Source organism: Oryctolagus cuniculus, chromosome 19 (genome assembly GCF_964237555.1).
Source record: "Oryctolagus cuniculus chromosome 19, mOryCun1.1, whole genome shotgun sequence".
Taxonomy (NCBI): Eukaryota; Metazoa; Chordata; class Mammalia; order Lagomorpha; family Leporidae; genus Oryctolagus; species Oryctolagus cuniculus.
Window position 1 is genome coordinate 6,042,198 of NC_091450.1, and position 17,955 is coordinate 6,060,152.

General features: G+C 60.1%; 2 protein-coding genes across 3 annotated transcripts; both read left to right on the top strand.

The window, feature by feature from the left end:
* Nucleotides 1-2,538: 2,538 nt before the first annotated feature.
* On the top strand, nucleotides 2,539-11,356 carry PRSS36 (serine protease 36). Its single transcript, XM_070064761.1, has 13 exons — nucleotides 2,539-2,635; nucleotides 3,013-3,175; nucleotides 3,271-3,665; nucleotides 6,598-6,764; nucleotides 7,843-8,092; nucleotides 8,218-8,347; nucleotides 8,646-8,905; nucleotides 9,001-9,164; nucleotides 9,527-9,764; nucleotides 9,861-10,002; nucleotides 10,230-10,495; nucleotides 10,571-10,692; nucleotides 10,832-11,356. Exons 1-13 carry the CDS (start codon nucleotides 2,539-2,541, stop codon nucleotides 11,108-11,110), a joined length of 2,673 nt encoding a protein of 890 aa, XP_069920862.1. The 3' UTR covers nucleotides 11,111-11,356.
* A 2,034-nt stretch (nucleotides 11,357-13,390) lies between these two features.
* On the top strand, nucleotides 13,391-17,913 carry PRSS8 (serine protease 8). Of its 2 annotated transcripts, XM_070064845.1 has the most exons (6): nucleotides 13,392-13,725; nucleotides 13,992-14,009; nucleotides 15,311-15,473; nucleotides 16,388-16,659; nucleotides 16,749-16,915; nucleotides 17,004-17,913. In XM_070064845.1, the coding sequence occupies exons 1-6, from the start codon at nucleotides 13,641-13,643 to the stop codon at nucleotides 17,325-17,327; spliced, it is 1,029 nt and encodes a 342-aa protein (XP_069920946.1). In that variant the 5' UTR covers nucleotides 13,392-13,640; the 3' UTR covers nucleotides 17,328-17,913. The 2 variants fall into 2 exon arrangements, with proteins under 2 accessions (XP_051690959.2, XP_069920946.1); XM_051834999.2 differs by lacking the exon at nucleotides 13,992-14,009 and having other exon boundaries at nucleotides 13,391-13,725.
* The last annotated feature ends 42 nt before the right edge of the window (nucleotides 17,914-17,955 follow it).

Sequence of the window (17,955 nt, forward strand, 5' to 3'; positions counted from 1 at the left end):
GTGATAACCTATTTAGTGAGAATGCTGATTCAGAAAAAAGTAACCTGTTACCAACATTTTTCAAAAGAAATGATCTATTTTATCAGGAAATGTAATATCGATCACTCTGCTTAAGCACCCTTTGTTTTTCCAAGTGTTGAAGTGTTTCATTATTTGGGCTTAGCTCTCAGAAACTGCATAGCCTGTCTCCTGCGGTGTATCTGATGTAATTCTGCACTTCTGACATTTTTGGAGCTGGTTCATTTGGTTTTTCCTTAACTGACCTTGGGACAGCTATAAAACAAAATATGTAAGTGAACTAATCATTTTTTCTTTTCTTTTCTTCTTTTTTTTTTTCTTTTGAGAGCCAGAGGGACAGAGAGAGCGAGTTCCTGTCTGCAGGTTCACTCCCCAAATGCCCACAAGGAGGCTGCAAGCCTCGAACTCCATCCAGATCTCCCATTTGGAACTCAATCATCTGAGCCATCACCTGCCGCCGCTCAGAGTCTGCATTAACAGGAAGATGAGTCAGGAGGCAGAGCCTGGACTCAAACCTGGGTACTTCAACACGGGGTGAGGGTAGCCTCACCACTAGGTCAAATACGCACTCCCCAAAGTGTAGGAATCTTAAAAGTGCAGCTCAGTGAAATTCTGCATTTGTATACACCAGTGTAACCACCATCAAGGTCAAGATCGAGAACTTTTTTTAACTATTTATTTATTTATTCAAAAGCAGAGTTAGAGAGAGAGACATAGAGATCTTCTATCCACTAGTTTACTCCACAAATGGCCTCAATGGTCAGAGCTGCACCAATCTGAAGCCGAGAGCCAAGAGCTTCTTCCAAGTCTCCCACTCAGGCGCATGGTCCAAGGCCTTGAACCATCCTTTACTGCTTTCCCACGCCGTGGCAGGGAGCTGAATTGGAAGAGGAGCAGCCAGGACTCGAACCAGCCCCCATATGACCAGGCACTTCTCCTGGTCTCCCATGGGGTGCAGGGCCCTAGCACTTGGGCCATCCTCCACTGCACTCCCTGGCACAGCAGAGAGCTGGCCTGGAAGAGGGGCAACCGGGACAGAATCCGGCGCCCAGACCGGGACTAGAACTGGTGTGCCGGCGCCACAAGGTGGAGGATTAGCCTAGTGAGCCACGGCACTGGCTAATAAATCTTTTTTATAAATGGAAAATAAATAAATCTTTTTTTAAAAAAAGAAATTCTTTCATTAGACTCTTCTCAATTTTCTCTTTGAGGATCAATATGTTTTTTTTCTTAATTATTTATTTACTTAAAAGGTGACTGAGATCAAGGGAGAGACAAATCTTCCATCTGCTCATTCACTCCTCAAATGGCCACAACAGCTGAGGCTGGCCAAGTTGAAACCAGGAGCCTGGAACTCCATCCGGGTCTACCATTGTGTGTAGCAGGGACCCAAGCACTTAGGCCACCTTCCACTGCCTTCGCAGGTGTATTAGCAGGCAGCTGGATCGGAAGCAGAGTAGTCAGTTGAGACATGAACCAGCGCTCTAATATGGGATGCCAGCATTGCAATCAGTGGATTAACCTGCTGCGCCACAGCACTGGTCCTCTGTGTGTTTCTTAGATGGGCCTCTTATTGATGTATGGAACACGGATAGGCTGAATGACTTTCCCAAGGTCACACCAAAAAAATCAGGGGCAGAGGACTGGAGGAGTCACCCTAACACAGGGCGGGGTGGAACCTCTCCTCCCTTGCCAGCCTGCTCAGCCCCCTCCCAGATCCCCAGGCCCTGCCCTGCCTGCTGCAATCTGTGATCCCTTTGTTGGGATGGGATTGAATTCCCTAAGGGCTCCTGTCCCAGCCCTGGCCAGCAACTCCGGTAACCAGAGCTGTGTGAGAAGAAAAAGCCAACCCCCTGGGACAGCCGCACCCCAAACAAAGGTGAGGTCTTCAGTGGCCGCCCCCTCCCCATGGGGTCCCAAAGGGCACTGTTCACCCCAGCCCAGTCTCACTGAGGCCCCAGAACTCTAGCCTTTCACTCTCAACTCTGGCCTTTGCCCACCAGCTCTCTACTCCACCCTCTGCCACCCAGAATGTGTCCTGGAACTAGGACACCTCTCCCCACCTCCACCCCGGGCCTCCAGAGATGTGAGATGGGCTCAGGGCTCCAGGTGGGGCCTTTGGGTTCCCTACTTCCTCCTTCCAGCCCTAGATCCTCTCAGATTCCCAGAGATGGGCTCCGGCCAGGGAGGGTGTGGCTGCTCCTGGGACCATCAGAAGTCACGGGCTGCTGAGGCACTGGCAGAGCTGTGGCAGGGAACAGACTTTTGCCCATCTCTGCACCTGTAGCCAGCTCAAAAGTGCCATGTCCCAGCTCTTGCTCCTCCCGCTTGTGGTCTTTGGTAACTACAGGGGACGGGGCGGGGGGAGGGTGTTGCAAGGGGCCTCTATCCCACCAGCTGGGCAGCTGGAAAGCAGGATCTCTGGGGAGTGGATTGGGAACGGGGGTGGGGGGGATTGAGGCATCGGGAGGCTGGGGTGCCCAGGGTGATGGAGCAGCCACAAGGCCTGCCGTCGGGGCCATGGGGAGAGCCCAGGACGGCACACAGCAGGTGCAGTCTCCAGCTGCCTCTGTCTTCCCAGCCATCCGCCCCATCCCAGGAGACTTCGAGGACTCAGGTAAGGTGGCTGGGCCTGGGGAGAGTCATGTGCAGAGGCAAGGGAATTAGAAGGGGCTGCAAGGGTGCTGAAGGCAATCTGAAAGAACAGGGGCTGGGGAAGATGGAAGTGGGCAATGGGGAGCAGGAAGACAGGGGCTGGGAGTCGCCACTGGTTTTCTCTCTTTACTCACTGGCCGGCAGCATTCGGTCCCACCCAAGAACAACCTAAAGATCTGGGTAAGGAAGAGGCCTGGGTGACCTGGGACCTTTCAGGAGGTTAAGACCGGCAAGGTCGGGAGGGAGGCAGAGGGCGAGGCTTCATCCTGAGTTCCCTAGGCCTCTTGGAGTAGGGGTCCTTAAGCAGGCTTGGACCCTCCTAAGGTTCCCCCATTGCAGACTGCGGGCGCCCTGAGCCCTCTGCCCGCATCGTGGGGGGCTCAGACGCACAGCCCGGCACGTGGCCGTGGCAGGTGAGCCTGCAGCATGGGGGCGGCCACATCTGCGGGGGCTCCCTCATCGCCCCCTCCTGGGTCCTCTCGGCCGCTCACTGCTTCGTGACGTGAGTATCCGCCCTGGTCCAGACCCGCCCCTTTCAAAGGCGAGCCTCCCCCTTCGACCCCACCCCGAGCCCCTCCCAAATGCCCGCCCCTCCAGTTCCCAAATCTGGATACGACTCCGCATCCTCTGGCGCCGAGCGCCCGGCCCCTCGAGGGGCTGCCCCGCTCCGAGGGGTCAACCTAACCCCCTTCCGCCTCGGCCCCGGCACAGGAACGGGACGGTGGAGCCCGCGGCCGAGTGGTCGGTTCTGCTGGGCGTGCACTCCCAGGACGGGCCCCTGGACGGCGCGCACGCCCGCGCGGTGGCCGCCATCCTGGTGCCGAACAACTACAGCGCCGTGGAACTGGGCGCCGACCTGGCCCTGCTGCGCCTGGCCTCGCCCGCCAGGCTGGGCCCCGCCGTGCGGCCCATCTGCCTGCCCCGCGCCTCGCACCGCTTCGCCCACGGCACCGCCTGCTGGGCCACCGGCTGGGGGGACGTCCAGGAGGCGGGTGAGCTGCGCGGGGTCCCGGGAGGCCCCAGAGCTGAGAGACCCGGCGGACCGCGCGCCCCTCGGGGGCGGGGCCTCGGGGGCGTGCCTCAAAGCTGAGCACCGGATTGGTGGCTCAGGGGGCGGGGTCTCGGAAGGCGGGGCGCGTGGGCGGGGACTCTGGGTGCGGCTTATGGGCGGGGCCTCGTGTGCATTGGACGGGGCTGCAGGAGGTAGGGCCTCTGACGGTGCTGCCTGTGGGCGAGGCCTCGGGAGGTGGGTCCCTGGGCGGGGCCTCCGTGTGTGGGCGGGGCTTGGAGGGAGCATTCCTGCCAGGCCCGGGTACATCTCGCACCTGTCTCCCTTCTATCTGTCCTCTTCCCCAAGGCCTGTCGAAGGAAAACTACTGAATCACCCCCATTACACCCCCATTCCCTCCACATTCTTGCTTCCTGTTTTTCCTTTCCTGGACTTAGGATCTGACTAGAGATCCCATTCCAGTTCTGCTGTTTTAGACAAAGCACTTTCAGCCAGTTCATTTCCTCCTCTGAAAAATGAGGAAAATGGTAAAGCCAGCCTCATGGGGAGATCCATGCCAAGTTTATATTAGCGAGGTGTGGCTGGCACCGTGGCTCAACAGGCTCATCCTCCGCCTTGCGGCGCTGGCACACCGGGTTCTAGTCCCGGTCGGGGCGCCGGATTCTGTCCCGGTTGCCCCTCTTCCAGGCCAGCTCTCTGCTGTGGCCTGGGAGTGCAGTGGAGGATGGCCCAAGTGCTTGGGTCCTGCACCCCATGGGAGACCAGGAGAAGCACCTGGCTTCTGGCTTGGGATCAGCGCAGCGGCCATTGGAGGGTGAACCAACAGCAAAGGAAGACCTTTCTCTCTGTCTCTCTCTCTCACTGTACACTCTGCCTGTCAAAAATAATAATAATAAATAATAAAAGACTATATTAGCGAGGAGCCTAGCACAGCGGGGACCCATGCGTTTGAGCTATGCTTATGTTAGGTGAATCATGAGAAAGACTATGTACAGCGCCTGGTACACGGCGGGTTGCTCAGCAAATGTCTGTGCCCGCCTTCCCTTCTCTCCCTCTTTTTCCCATCTCCCCACCCCCGCTCATCTCTCTACTCCCCACCCTTATTGTTCAGTCACTCTCCTGCTCAGTGCTCCTTGAGCACCGCTATATGCCGGGCAGTGGATGCACCAGCCAGTGGATGTTAAAGCAAAACACCTGCCTTCTCAGAGCTCCCATTCTAGCAGGTAGAGAAATGACAAGTTCAGTAAATAAGCAAACGCTGTATATTAGAAGGTGTGGGGAGGAACGGACGCCTTCTCCATCATCCCAGCATGCAATGCTACCCTTCCAGGCTAGCAAGCTCCGCCCCCCCCCACAAACCCCAGATATCCCACATCTGCTCGGGTCCCACCTGTTCCAGTGTCCGGGGGAGTGCAGAAGGAGATGCCATGGCCTCTACTTGCAGGTGGGGTGGGAGGGGTCCTCTCACAGCAGGACAAGAAGAAGGAATATTTGAGAGCATTTAGGAAATGTGTCTGGATGGGGCCAGGCCATCCTGGCTAGGGGTACCCCGAGCAGGAGATTTCTGGGGAGGTTTTGTGGACAGAGGCTGTCATGAAGGCTAGACCAGGGAGACGGAGCACCCCTGAGACCCAGGGAAGGCAGAAGGCCAGGCGTGCAGGCTGCAGGGAAGGGGGCACTGGTCATAGAAGCTGCAAAATCTGCTGAGACTGGACCACCAAGACCTTATGATTGGACTGGGAGCCAGGGTACCCTACCAGCTCCACAGACCCCCCCATCCCCAAACATCCCCCCTCCCAGAGCCCTAAAGCAGCCTCAGCATCATCCAAGCGACCACTCAGGATTCCGAGCGGCTGCAGAAGGAGCCCCTGGCAGGCCTCCCCCCACCTCAGACACTTTGCTTCCACCAAAACCAGGTGCCCTTCAGGACATGGGGGAGGGGTGGGGCACGCTTAGACGGTGGGATCTGCTTGTCCTTCGTAAGAGCTTCGGAAACTGCTGTAGCAGCAGCAGGTGAGGAGTGGATGCGGAGGCCGGCGTCGCGGCTCACTAGGCTAATCCTCCGCCTTGCGGCGCCGGCACACCAGGTTCTAGTCCCAGTTGGGGCGCCGGATTCTGTCCCGGTTGCCCCTCTTCCAGGCCAGCTCTCTGCTGTGGCCAGGGAGTGCAGTGGAGGATGGCCCAAGTCCCTGGGCCCTGCACCCCATGGGAGACCAGGAGAAGCACCTGGCTCCTGCCACCGGATCAGCGCGGTGCTCCGGCCGCGGCGGCCATTGGAGGGTGAACCAACGGCAAAAGGAAGACCTTTCTCTCTGTCTCTCTCTCTCACTGTCCACTCTGCCTGTCAAAAAAAAAAAAAAAAAAAAAAGAGTGGATGCGGAAAGACGAGTCAGGATGTTGGGGCGATCATCCAGGCCCAAGGTGAAACTGCCCGACCCCGCCCCTCGCAGTGAGCGTGCTGAGATGTCGTAAAGGGCCGGGGAGTCGAGACAGAGGTCAGGGAGACCCTGAGATTCATTCCATGCTTGGCAACTGGCTGCAGGGCCACGTGCAGTCTATACAGTGTCTGTGAAAGTGATGCCTGCTCTGTGCCATTGTGCCTCCGCGTCAGGGCTAGTGCTTCATGACCTTAGCCCCAACGTGCATCTTTTGCCAGATGGGGACCCTTGTGCAGTGTACAACCCACACAACCTTGCACGGCAACCCTCACGACGTGCTGTGACATGACACTATATTCCTGACATGAGGAGAAATGAAATAGAGCAAGAGATGTGGGGAATGTGATAGACCGAGCTGCCAAGGGGATAGCTCAGTGGAGATTTGCAGGATGCGGCTGGAGGGGACAAAGCTGAGCCCTGGGGTCCTGGGGGCTCCATACCTGCCTCACAAGGTCTCCTCTCTGGCTCTGCCCCCAGATCCTCTGCCCTTCCCCTGGGTGCTCCAGGAAGTGAAACTAAGGCTGCTGGGAGAAGCTGCCTGCCAGTGTCTCTACAGCCGGCCGGGCCCCTTTAACCTCACTTTCCAGCTATTGCCAGGGATGCTGTGTGCTGGCTACGCAGAGGGCCGCAGGGACACGTGCCAGGTGAGGGGCAGCCCCTGCTCTGTGCTCAACTCACTGTGTCACAATACGCACCCTGAAAAACACAGTAGATTTGAAACATTCTGCCCAGGAGACACATCTCCGAGGGCTCCCAAGCTGGAGCACTGGCGGAGGGGATTCAAGCTGACTGGTCGCCCAGGCATAACCCCCACCCCAAATCTGAAGTTACAGGACCCATGCAGATAACCTGCCTGAACAGTATTGCAAGCAATTCAAATTCCTTCGAGACCAGCGCTGCCCTGCAGAATGTCCTGGGACACTGGAGATGTTCTTATCTCTGCTGCCCAGCGTGGTAGCTGCTGGCCACATGTGCTTACTGAACATTTGACATAGCAGCAGAAGATGGCCCAAAGTGCTTAGGCCCCTGCCACCCACATGGGAGACCCTGATGGAGTTTCAAGCTCCTTTCTCTGGCCTGCTCCAGTCCCAGCCATTGTGTGGCCATTTGGGGAGTGAACCAGCAGATGGAAGACCTCTCTCTCTCTCTCTCTCTTCCTGTCACTCTGCCTTTCAAAGTAATAAAAGTGATAAATCATTTTTATTCTTAAATATTTTATTTCTTTGAGAGGCAGAGAGTTACTGGGGGGGGGGGGGTCCTTCCATCTGCTGGTTCACTCTCTAGATGGCCGCAACGGCCGGAGCTATGCCGATCTGAAGCCAGAAGCCAGGAGCTTCTTCCAGGTTTCCCATGCAGGTGCAGGGACCATCTTCCTTTGTTTTCCCAGGTGCATTAGCAGGGAGCTGGATTGGAAGTGGAGCAGCCGGGACTTGAACCGGCACCCATATGGGATGCCAGCACTGCAGGCCAGGGCTTTAACCTGCTGTGCTACAGTGCCGGCCCCTTCGCTGTGTTCTTGACTTTGGCTATTCATCAGCCCTTCCACTGTACCAGGCCTCTCTGTTCTAGGTTTTAGGGAAACAAAGCCAAGGCAGGTTTCTAGCAAGTGGCTGTATGTTGGACAGAAAAAAAAAAAAAAAAAAAAGCCCAATTTTGCCAGGAGGCTGGTGTCTGCTAGTGGGTCCCTGCACTGAGTCCCCGATTCAGGTCACCTTTCAACAGGGTGACTCTGGGGGGCCCCTGGTCTGCGAGGAAGGTGGCCGCTGGTTCCAGGCGGGAATTACCAGCTTTGGCTTTGGCTGTGGACGGCGGAACCGCCCTGGAGTCTTCACTGCCGTGGCTCCCTATGAGGCCTGGATCCGGGAACAGGTGATGGGTTCAGAGCCTGGGCCTGCCTTTCCCACCCAGCCCCAGGAGCCCCAGTCAGGCCCCCGGGAGCCCAGGGAGGAGAACTGCACCATCGCCCTGCCAGGTGAGAGGCAGGAGCCCTGGGTGTGAGCCGGCCGTGGGGGAACAACTGAGTTGGGATGGAGACTGCTGGGGCTGAGGGGGCTTCAGAGGTGAGAGGCCCCCTGACCCAGGCCCCTCACCTCTCAGAGTGCGGGAAGGCCCCGCGGCCAGGCACGTGGCCTTGGGAGGTGCAGGTGTTGGTGCCAGGATCGAGACCCTGCCACGGGGCGCTGGTGTCGGAAAGCTGGGTCTTGGCGCCTGCCAGCTGCTTTCTGGAGTGAGTGTGAATGCCTCCTCTCCCCATCAGCTCGAGACACCAACGATCGGCCCCAGTCCTTCCCCTGGGGGGCTTGGGGGACACCCAGTGTGGAGTGCTGGGTCCCACTTGGAGGTGGAGGGTTCAGCACCAAAAGAGGCATCCCCGCCAGTCTGGGGGTTGGAATGCAGAGCCAGTCCGTGATGCACGAGCCCACACTGGAGTCTAAGCCAGGGAGGCGGCCGGGGCTGCGAGGTGTCCAGCCCCGCAGAACGTGGGATCAATCAGGCCCCACGTCCCGGGACTTCCCAACCCGCAGCCCCACCGACCCAGACGACGCGCCGCCCGGCGACCTCGGCGCCTGGCGTGTGCTGCTGCCCTCGCGCCCGCGCGCGGAGCGGGTGGCGCGCCTCGTGCCGCACGAGAACGCCTCGTGGGACGACGCCTCGGACCTGGCCCTACTGCAGCTGCGCGCGCCCGTCAACCTGAGCGCGGCCCCGCGGCCCGTGTGCCTCCCGCACCCGGAGCATTACTTCCTGCCAGGGAGCCGCTGCCGCCTGGCTCGCTGGGGCCGCGGGGGTAAGCGGAGACCCGAGGCTGGGTGGAGCGGCGCGGAGCCTAGGCCAACTCGGCCGCAGCGCGGGGTCCCCTGCCTTTCCCCCCAACACACCCAGAACGCGCACCTGGCCCCGGGGCGCTGCTGGAAGCCGAGCTGTTGAGCGGCTGGTGGTGTCACTGCCTGTACGGCCACCAGGGGGCGGAAGTGCCGCTGCCCGGAGACCCGCCGCTCGCGCTCTGCCCCGCCTACCAGGAGGAGGAGGAGGCGGGCCGCTGCTGGGTGAGCGGCAAGGGCGGGGCCCGAGGAGGGCGCGGAGTCGGGGATAGGCTGAGGGAGCTGGGGGCGGGGCCTGAACCGCAGGAACGAGGCGGAGCGCGCGGGACGGGGACACCGAATGGAGGCGGGGCCAAAAGGGGCGGGGGCGGAGCCTGGCCCCCGAGGCTGTTGCGAAGGGGCTGGGGCGGGCTCTGAGCAGGAGTCGGGGTTTCTCGCTATCCCCAGGTTTAAGGCGCATCCTCAAAGCGAGGGCTGAATTCTTAACGGAGATTAGTAGTGGGGCCTGGCCTGGAGGAGGCGGGACGTGTTGTGGAGAATGTGGAGTCCAGGGACGCCGCAGAGACCCTGATGCTCTCTCGCCGCAGAATGACACGAGGTGGAGCCTGCTGTGCCGGGAGGAGGGTACCTGGTTCCTGGCTGGCGTCGCACACCTTTCCAGTGGCTGTCTGCGGCCCCGAGCCTTCTCCCCGCTGCACACCCATGGCCCATGGATCAGCCATGTGGCCCGGGGGGCCTACCTGGAGGACCAGCTAGCCTGGGACTGGGGTCCTGAGGGCGAGGAGACTGAGACCCACACCTGTCCCATGCACACAGAGCATGGCGGTGAGCAGGAGGCCTTGGTTTAGCTGGGCGGGGAGGAGAGGGGTGCTTAGCCCAGAGGCTTCAGGGATCAGCTGTGGGCCCCCCACCTCTCCCTAGCTTGTGGCCTGCGGCCAGAGGCAGCTCCCGTGGAGGTGCTGTGGCCCTGGCTGGCAGAGGTGCATGTGGCTGGTGATCGAGTCTGCGCTGGGATCCTGGTGGCCCCCGGCTGGGTGCTGGCAGCCACCCACTGTGTCCTCAGGTGGGTCTCCCTCCCGCCCTAGGCTAGAGGCAGGTGGGCTCAGATGGCCCTGGGAGCTACCCCTTGGGGGCTCTCGGAGCACTGTGAGGGGGTCTTGAGGCAGAAGGGAGATGTGACAGGAGGAGATGGAACCTCTCCAGCCTAGACTCATCCCCACCGCTTTGGCAGGCTGGGAAGGGCGTTGCTAGCAATGAGCAGTGGAGTGACCCTGGGTCTTGTTCCAACAGGCCAGGCTCTACAACAGTGCCTCACATTGACGTGTATCTGGGCCGGGCAGGGGCCAGCCCCCTCCCACAGGGCCACCAGGTATCACGATTGGTCATCAGCATCCGCCTGCCCCGGCACCTGGGCCTTAGGCCTCCCCTGGCTCTCCTGGAGCTGAGCTCCCGGGTGGAGCCCTCCCCATCAGCCCTGCCCATCTGCCTTCATCCAGGGGGTATCCCCCTGGGGGCCAGCTGCTGGGTGCTGGGCTGGACGGACCCTCAGGACCGAGGTGAGAGCCCTGGGTGATGGCAAAGACAAGTGGCCAGAGGCCAGCACCCAGGCACAACTTCTTTCTTTCCCACAGTCCCTGTAGCGGCTCCGGTCTCCATCTTGACACCACGACTCTGTCACTGCCTCTATGAGAGCATTCTGCCCCCTGGGACACTCTGTGTCCTGTACACAGAGGGGCAGGAGGGCAAGTGTGAGGTAGGGGTTCTGGCATCCTGGTGGGGGGGTGGTCGGGAGTGGGGAGAGGCAGTACTTCCAGGGTGGGGACCCCAGAGGAGGTTCAAGGCCTCAGGAAGAAAGGTAGCAGACCCACTGGGCCCTGGCTACGGCTCTGCAGGTGACCTCAGCACCTCCCCTCCTGTGCCGGACCGGAGGAGGCTCCTGGGTCCTCGTGGGCATGGCGGTCCGAGGGAGCCGGGAGCTGTTTGCTGCTGTTGGCCCTGAAGAAGCCTGGATCTCCCAAACTGTGGGAGAGGCCCACTTCCTGCCGCCCAGTGGCTCCCCCTACTGGCCGCCTGAAGGCAGCGACCTCTGCCCCCCAGACTTGGCAGGGGCTTCAGGCTCGCCTCGGGCTGCTCTGTTCCTCCTGCTACTGACTCCTCTAATCCAGGGCTGAGAGGGTCTGGCTCCCGGGATGGGGACGGGGGAGGTACTTCCCCTTTGCCTCCCAGCCCTCCACTTCCCGCCCAGTGGGGCTGGAATGTGACCCAACCGGTTCACTCCCGTGGGGGAACCTGGAAAAGGCCCCACCCCCCCAGAGTTTGCAGCGGCTCCGGATAAGTGGGCCTCTGTGCCAGCTATTTTGGGCCCAGGAATCCTCAGGGGTGGCAGGAGGAGGGGACAATAAAGATCTAAACACAGACACGTGTGGCCTTGTGGCATCCTTGAGGGCGGGCTGAGAACACTGGGCTCCGGGGAAGCCCAAGGGATCCGCCCCTCCCTCCCGGGGCCCCTGTGAGTCAAACTTTGGGCTCCTAGGAAATGTGTCCCTGATAACGTGGCACCTGTTCCCTCATTCCTGCCCCCGGGCGGGGGAAGCTGGGTGGCCACCTGCTTGTGTGTCACCTCCTCCATGGAATTAGTGTCCCCAGCACCTGCTGGGCACCTGAGCCTTAGTTGGTGCCCCGGTCCTGCTGCTGGCCCCTCCCCCCAGAGCAAGAAGGACTGGGGACAAGAGTCAAAGCTGTCCCCCCAATATATGCCCTATGCATACACTCCTGTTTTTACAGGCTGCCCAATGTCCCCAAGATCTGGGTCCCTTGTATGTAAATCCCGCTAGCCTGCCATTTGGCTCGGCACCTCTGCCTTCATCCAAGTGATAGTCACAGCACAACTGGGGTCTGAGGAGCCCCACAAAGCGCTCCCAGTCTCATGGGGAGCACACAGGGACACCTTTGGCAGGGGAGCCCACAAAGGGCCAGGAAGCAAAGTTTGAGCATAGGAAGGGGCGTAGGGGCCTGGGGGCTGGGGCAGCTGGGATGGAAACCATCTGATGAGGGTGGCCAAGGGGTCACGTCTGGGGCTGGAGGCAGAAAGAGGGGAAAGAGGACCCAGAGGGAAGCTGGACCTTTTCCCTGGGAGGTGGAGGCGAAAGGCAGAGATCTTAAAGGGCCAGGCTTCTCCTTGGCTGCTAGACGCCAAAGAGACAATTTCCCAGAATCTCCACAGGGAGGTGCATGCCCACTGCCAGTCCTTGCCCACCCCCGCCGTGTGCCCGTAGCTAGTCGGTCAGCCACGTGCACCCTACCACCACCACTTAACACACCCTGTCCTTTTTCCCTAAAACCACCCAGCCTGAAGCCTTCTCCAGACAGATCCTCCCCCGACCCACTCCAGGAATTCCCTGCCCCCCCCCCCCCCCCCCCCCCGCTTGGACCCTGAACTGGCTGGGTCCCGCCACCTACTCTGGGAAGTGAGTGTTTTTCTTGGAGCTTGAGCCCAGTGTTTTGTTCCAAACTGCCACGGAGTCACGGAAGGTGCACTTGACGGGCCAGCCCAGCCATAGAGGCCTCTGATGCCTGAACCACTGCACCTGTACCCTCCACTCTAGAACACCCCCCCCTACACACACACACACACACACACTGGGCCACTGTTCCCTAGCCCCCTACACACACACACACACACCAGGCCACTGTTCCGCGGCCCCCTACACACACACACTGGGCCACTGTTCCCCGGCCCCCTACACACACACCTTGCCACTGTTCCCCAGCCCCCTACACACACACCTTGCCACTGTTCCCCAGCCCCCTACACACACACCTTATTAACACCTTTCATCGCCCCCTCCCCCTTTGTCTAGGACCCCTCAAGTTGCTATGCAGTATCACCAGTCCCACTTTGAAATTATTTTTATCATTGCTGGTGATTATTTGATTCCAGTCTGCCACCCCTGGTGAGCTCAGGGAGGCCAGAAGTGGCATCTGCTTTGTCCTCTGAGCCCAGGACAATTGTAGACCATGTGGGATTAATATTTGTGGGATGATTGGCAGTTGTTGGATGTGCTCACTGGCTGCAGGTGAGGCTCAGGTGGGTGGCCTGGGCTTAAGCGCCTGTTCTTAGGAGTGGGGAGGAGCTGCTGTGGTCCCAAAAATAACAAAGGCTGGGCCGGGTGCTGGGGGGCATAACAGGTCTGAGAGACCAGGAAGACCTGGGCCTTTGACAGAGACAACAGGCGGGCTAGCCCTGTCTCTAGCCCGGCCTCGGGCTGGCTCTGTGATTTCTCAGCCCCTATCCCAACTGCTCAATACACCGCCTGGGGGGTGGGGGTGGTCTGAGACAGCTCGGGACTTTGGAAGCCCAAAGAGCCCGCAGCGCTCAGCGGAGTGGAGCAGGCGGGGCCAGGGGAGGAGCCAGCAGGTAAGTGCCTTCCCCTAGGAGTCGGGGGCGGGGAGGTCTCCGCCTGCGTGGCTGGGCCGAGCCTGAGTCGCGTCCCCACTGCTGGCCAGTGTCCTCTCGTGGCCGCTCCCTGCCTCAGAAGCCAGCCTTGGACACCTGCTCCTCCTTCTCAGCTCGGATTCTGGAACCTCTTCTCTCTGAAGCCAACATCTGGATCCTGCTTTCGAAACCAGCCCCGGGTTCCTTCCCTTGTGTGCCTGGTGTCCCTCGACCCCCACCCCGACCAGGGGCCCTTGTCCTGGGCCATGGCCCGGAGGGCGGGCCCTGGGCCTGGGAAGCTGGAAGCCCTGGTCATTCTGCTCTTTCTTGGATTATTCCAGTCTGGAATGCGTGAGTGCATTTTGCAAGGCGAGGGGTTTCGGGAGGGGTCAGATGGCCCAAGGGGGAGCGGGTGCAATGCTTTTCTGGGGGCACCTTGCAAATCCTGGCCTCTCAAATCCCCCAGCCTCCTTGCTTCTCAGTGCCCCCACTTTCTTTGAACTTGACCCCCCTAGGAAAGGAAGGGGCCAGGCCTCCAGAGAAGTGGCAGGTGCTCTGGCATCCGGGGACATGGGGTCTCCCCTGCTTAACCGTGCCTCTTTCTCTTTCCTCCCTAGGAGCTGCTGGGGCTGAAGGTGAGGCTTGCAGGGTAATTGGGGGAAGGGAGGGGGTCTCAGATTTTTCCAATGGGTTTAACCAAGTGCCCGACCCCAAGGTGGCCAAGCCATTCTTCTATGAGCTCTGTGAGTGGGGATTATTGCCTTGTTTTGCGGCAAAGTACACAGCCAGGAAGCAGAATGGCTGATTTCAATGCACCCTGGACTCCCCAGGTGGGGCACTCAAGGGCATTTGGAAGGAAATAAACCAAAGGTCTCTTCTTAGGAGTGACTCTGAGTCAGACATTTTCAATCCTGGCTTCACCACCGATGGGCTGTGTGTCACCTTGTGAGTCCCCACAAAGCAGTGGATGGTGACTCTCTCCTGGGGCTATAGCAAGGAGATAAAGGAAGTGAAAGCCCCTTCGGGGCCTGGCACTAAATAGAGGCTATTGTCATGATGATGAGGGAGCCCAGGAGTGTGGCCAGCAGGTCTCTCTGCTCCTAAGGAGGTGACGCTGTGATGGGCAGCTGGGCTCCGCTCCAAACTGTGGCCTCAGGGAGGGCAGGGCTGGGGCTGTCCCTGAAGCCAGCCATGCCCATCGTGGGAACCCAGTTCGGTTCTTTTGTTTACACATCCGTGAGTCGGGCAGGCGCTAGGGACGTGGGAAGCTGCCCTCCAGGGATGCCCGGGTTGATGTGTTGAAACACGGTGGAGGAGTAGGGGATGGGGGATAGTGGGGGTCGGCCCCAGAGCAGCTGTGGGATTGGGCGGCGTCAGAAGAGAGGGGTCCTGGATGCTCAGGGGCCACGCCCAGCCAGCAGGGTCCAGGCAGGCTGTCCTCACAGGCAGAGATGCATGCCAAGTAGAGTAAGCACGGGCAAAGGGACCAGAGGCAGAGTGACCTGGACAAGCGAAGGTCTAGAGGTAGCCCAATGTGGCACGTGACTTCAGAAAGTTCGTGGAAAACGGCACTGAAAGAGGAATCTATTTTGGTGGAATACTGAGATCTATGCATCCTTGTTTCATAATGCATATCTCCCACAAGGGTGTTTGTTTGTTTTTGGAAATCCCTCCTGAGGGCAGGCAGTGTCTGGAGGGAGGCTGGGGTAGTGGGCAGTGCCATGGAAGCTCTGGAATGCAGCGTCAGGTCAGTGTGGAGCCCTGGGGGTGGGGGTGTTGGGCTCAGCAGGTGTACCCAGCAAGGGGCAGAATGCACACTTGGTGTGGGCTGGGCTGGGGACACAGCGGTGGCTGGGAAGCTGCCTCCAAGCTCCAGCCCAGATCTCACGGGATGGATCAGCATGGACCTCTCCCCCCCTTTTCCTCGCCCTCGCAGCCCCCTGCGGTTTGGCCTTCCAAGCACGCATCACAGGCGGGAGCAACGCCAACTCTGGCCAGTGGCCCTGGCAGGTCAGCATCATCTACAGTGGCGTCCATGTGTGCGGCGGTTCTCTCGTGTCTGAGCAGTGGGTGCTGTCAGCTGCTCACTGCTTCCCCAGGTACCAACAGGGTGATGGGAAGGGAGTGGGAGTCAAAAGAGGGCTAAACTAGGCCGGCGCCGCGGCTCAATAGGCTAATCCTCCGCCTAGCGGCGCCGGCACACCGGGTTCTAGTCCCGGTCGGGGCACCGGATTCTGTCCCGGTTGCCCCTCTTGCAGGCCAGCCCTCTGCTGTGGTCAGGGAGTGCAGTGGAGGATGGCCCAGGTGCTTGGGCCCTGCACCCCATGGGAGACCAGGAAAAGCACCTGGCTCCTGGCTCCTGCCATCGGATCAGCGCAGCGCGCCGGCCGCGGCGGCCATTGGAGGGTGAACCAACGGCAAAGGAAGACCTTTCTCTCTGTCTCTCTCTCTCACTGTCCACTCTGCCTGTCAAAAAAAAAAAAAAAAAAAAAGGGCTAAACTTTCATAGGTAAATACATTTTTTTAAAAAAATGAAAAATAGGGCATTAGCCATGACAGCTGGGTTGCCCACATCCCATAGATGTCCGGGGTTCAAGTCCTGGCTTTGCTCCCTATCCCGGCTCCTTTCTAATGCAGCCCTCCGGAGGGCAGGTCATGATGGCCCAGGTACTTGGGTTGCTGCTACCCACGCTGGAGACCCAGATGGAGTTCCTGGCTTCTGGCTTTGGCCTGGCCTACCCCTGGCTATTGGGGAGTGAACCAGTGCCCGAGAGATCTCTTTGTCTCTGCTGTTCAAATAAATGACACCTTATAAAAAGTGGGCTGGAGGTCAACATTTATGGGTCAGTCCAGGTCAGAGACTGAAGTTCTTGGGTTTGACCCAAGGATGGTATCAGCCAAGGGAGTGAAGGGGTCAGAGGTCACAGAATAAAACTAGGGTCCCAGTTATCTGGGATCAGCATCCGGGGTTGGAGGCCCCCGGCAGCAGGTTCACTCTGTGTTCTGCCTGCAGCGAGCACCTTGCGCAAGACTACGAGGTCAAGCTAGGGGTCTACCAGCTGGACTCCTACAGCGCCGCCACCGAGGTCCGTGCTGTGGAACAGGTCATCTCCCACCCCAGCTACCGCGAGGAGGGCTCCCAGGGTGACATCGCGCTGGTCCGCCTCAGCATACCCGTCAACTACTCCCGCAACATCCAGCCCGTCTGCCTCCCGGCAGCCAATGCCTCCTTCCCCAACGGCCTCCACTGCACCGTCACTGGCTGGGGCCACGTGGCCCCCTCAGGTGAGGCGGGGCGCTGGATGCCCACAGGCACGAGGGGGAGGGGCCAACTCGGGCTGGAGGCGCTGGGCGAGCACCTGCTGTGTCCGCAGTGAGCCTCCAGAGCCCCAGGCCACTGCAGCAGCTGGAGGTGCCACTGATCAGCCGCGAGACGTGCAACTGCCTGTACAACATCGACGCCAAGCCCGAGGAGCCCCACTTCATCGAAGAGGACATGCTGTGTGCGGGCTACGTGACGGGGGGCAAGGATGCCTGTCAGGTAAGTGCCAGGGGCCTGGGGGCGCCCCCGGGGAAGACAAGGGCTGGAAGGGGCTGGTCCTGACACATCCTCCAATTCTTCTCCTCAGGGTGACTCTGGGGGCCCGCTCTCCTGCCCTGTGGAGGGCCTCTGGTACCTGGCGGGCATCGTGAGCTGGGGCGATGCCTGCGGGGCCCCCAACAGGCCTGGGGTGTACACTCTGACCTCCAGCTATGCCTCCTGGATCCACTACCATGTGGCAGAACTCCAGCCTCGCGTGGTGCCCGAAACCCAGGAGTCCCAGCCTGACAGTGAGCTCTGTAACCACAACCTGGCCTTCGGCTCTGCCCCAGGAAAAGGGGGACTGGGGCTCAGCCTCCTGCTGCCACTGGGCCTCACCCTGGGCCTCTTCTGCCTGTGGCACAAGCCCTGAGCTACTCACCCTGGAAGCTGCTCCTGCTTTGACACGTCATACCCAAGGACAGACGCCCGTTCCCAGGAAGGAACCTGGCCACTCCCGGTTGGCCTTTAGGATCGTGCGGTGTGAGGGCAGGCGCCATCCTGATCTTTGAGCCCATGCTTCTGGCTTTGCTGTTTGGGCCGGGAACCCACAAGCAAGCTTTGGTGCCTGGGGTCCTGGCTAGAACAGCCTGGCCACCTCCACCTGCTGTCTTCAAGTCCACAGGCTTGGCTTCTGTGGAGCCGCCCCCAAGAACACTCAGTTACGAAAAGAGCCCGGGCTCCTACCCATTTCTCCAAGACTGGGCAGCTGCCCCACCGCCTGCTGCTAAAAGGCCAGCCCCAGGGCCCCGCCGGCCCCGCCCCGGGCCCCTCACTCGCCTTTCCCTGTCTCCTGGGCTCGGCTGCCTTCAGGATGGCAAAGGCCCCAATCTTGCCCTATTGACCACCAGGCCCCCTTAACCCTGACTCCTGGACTCCGGAGGACTGAGCCCCCACCGGAACTGGGCCGGGGCTTGGGTCAGGGTGGGGACGAGAAGAATTAAAAAAACTGCGTGGAACACGGCTGGCTGGGTGTGACGTGGGACGGAGAATGGAGGCCC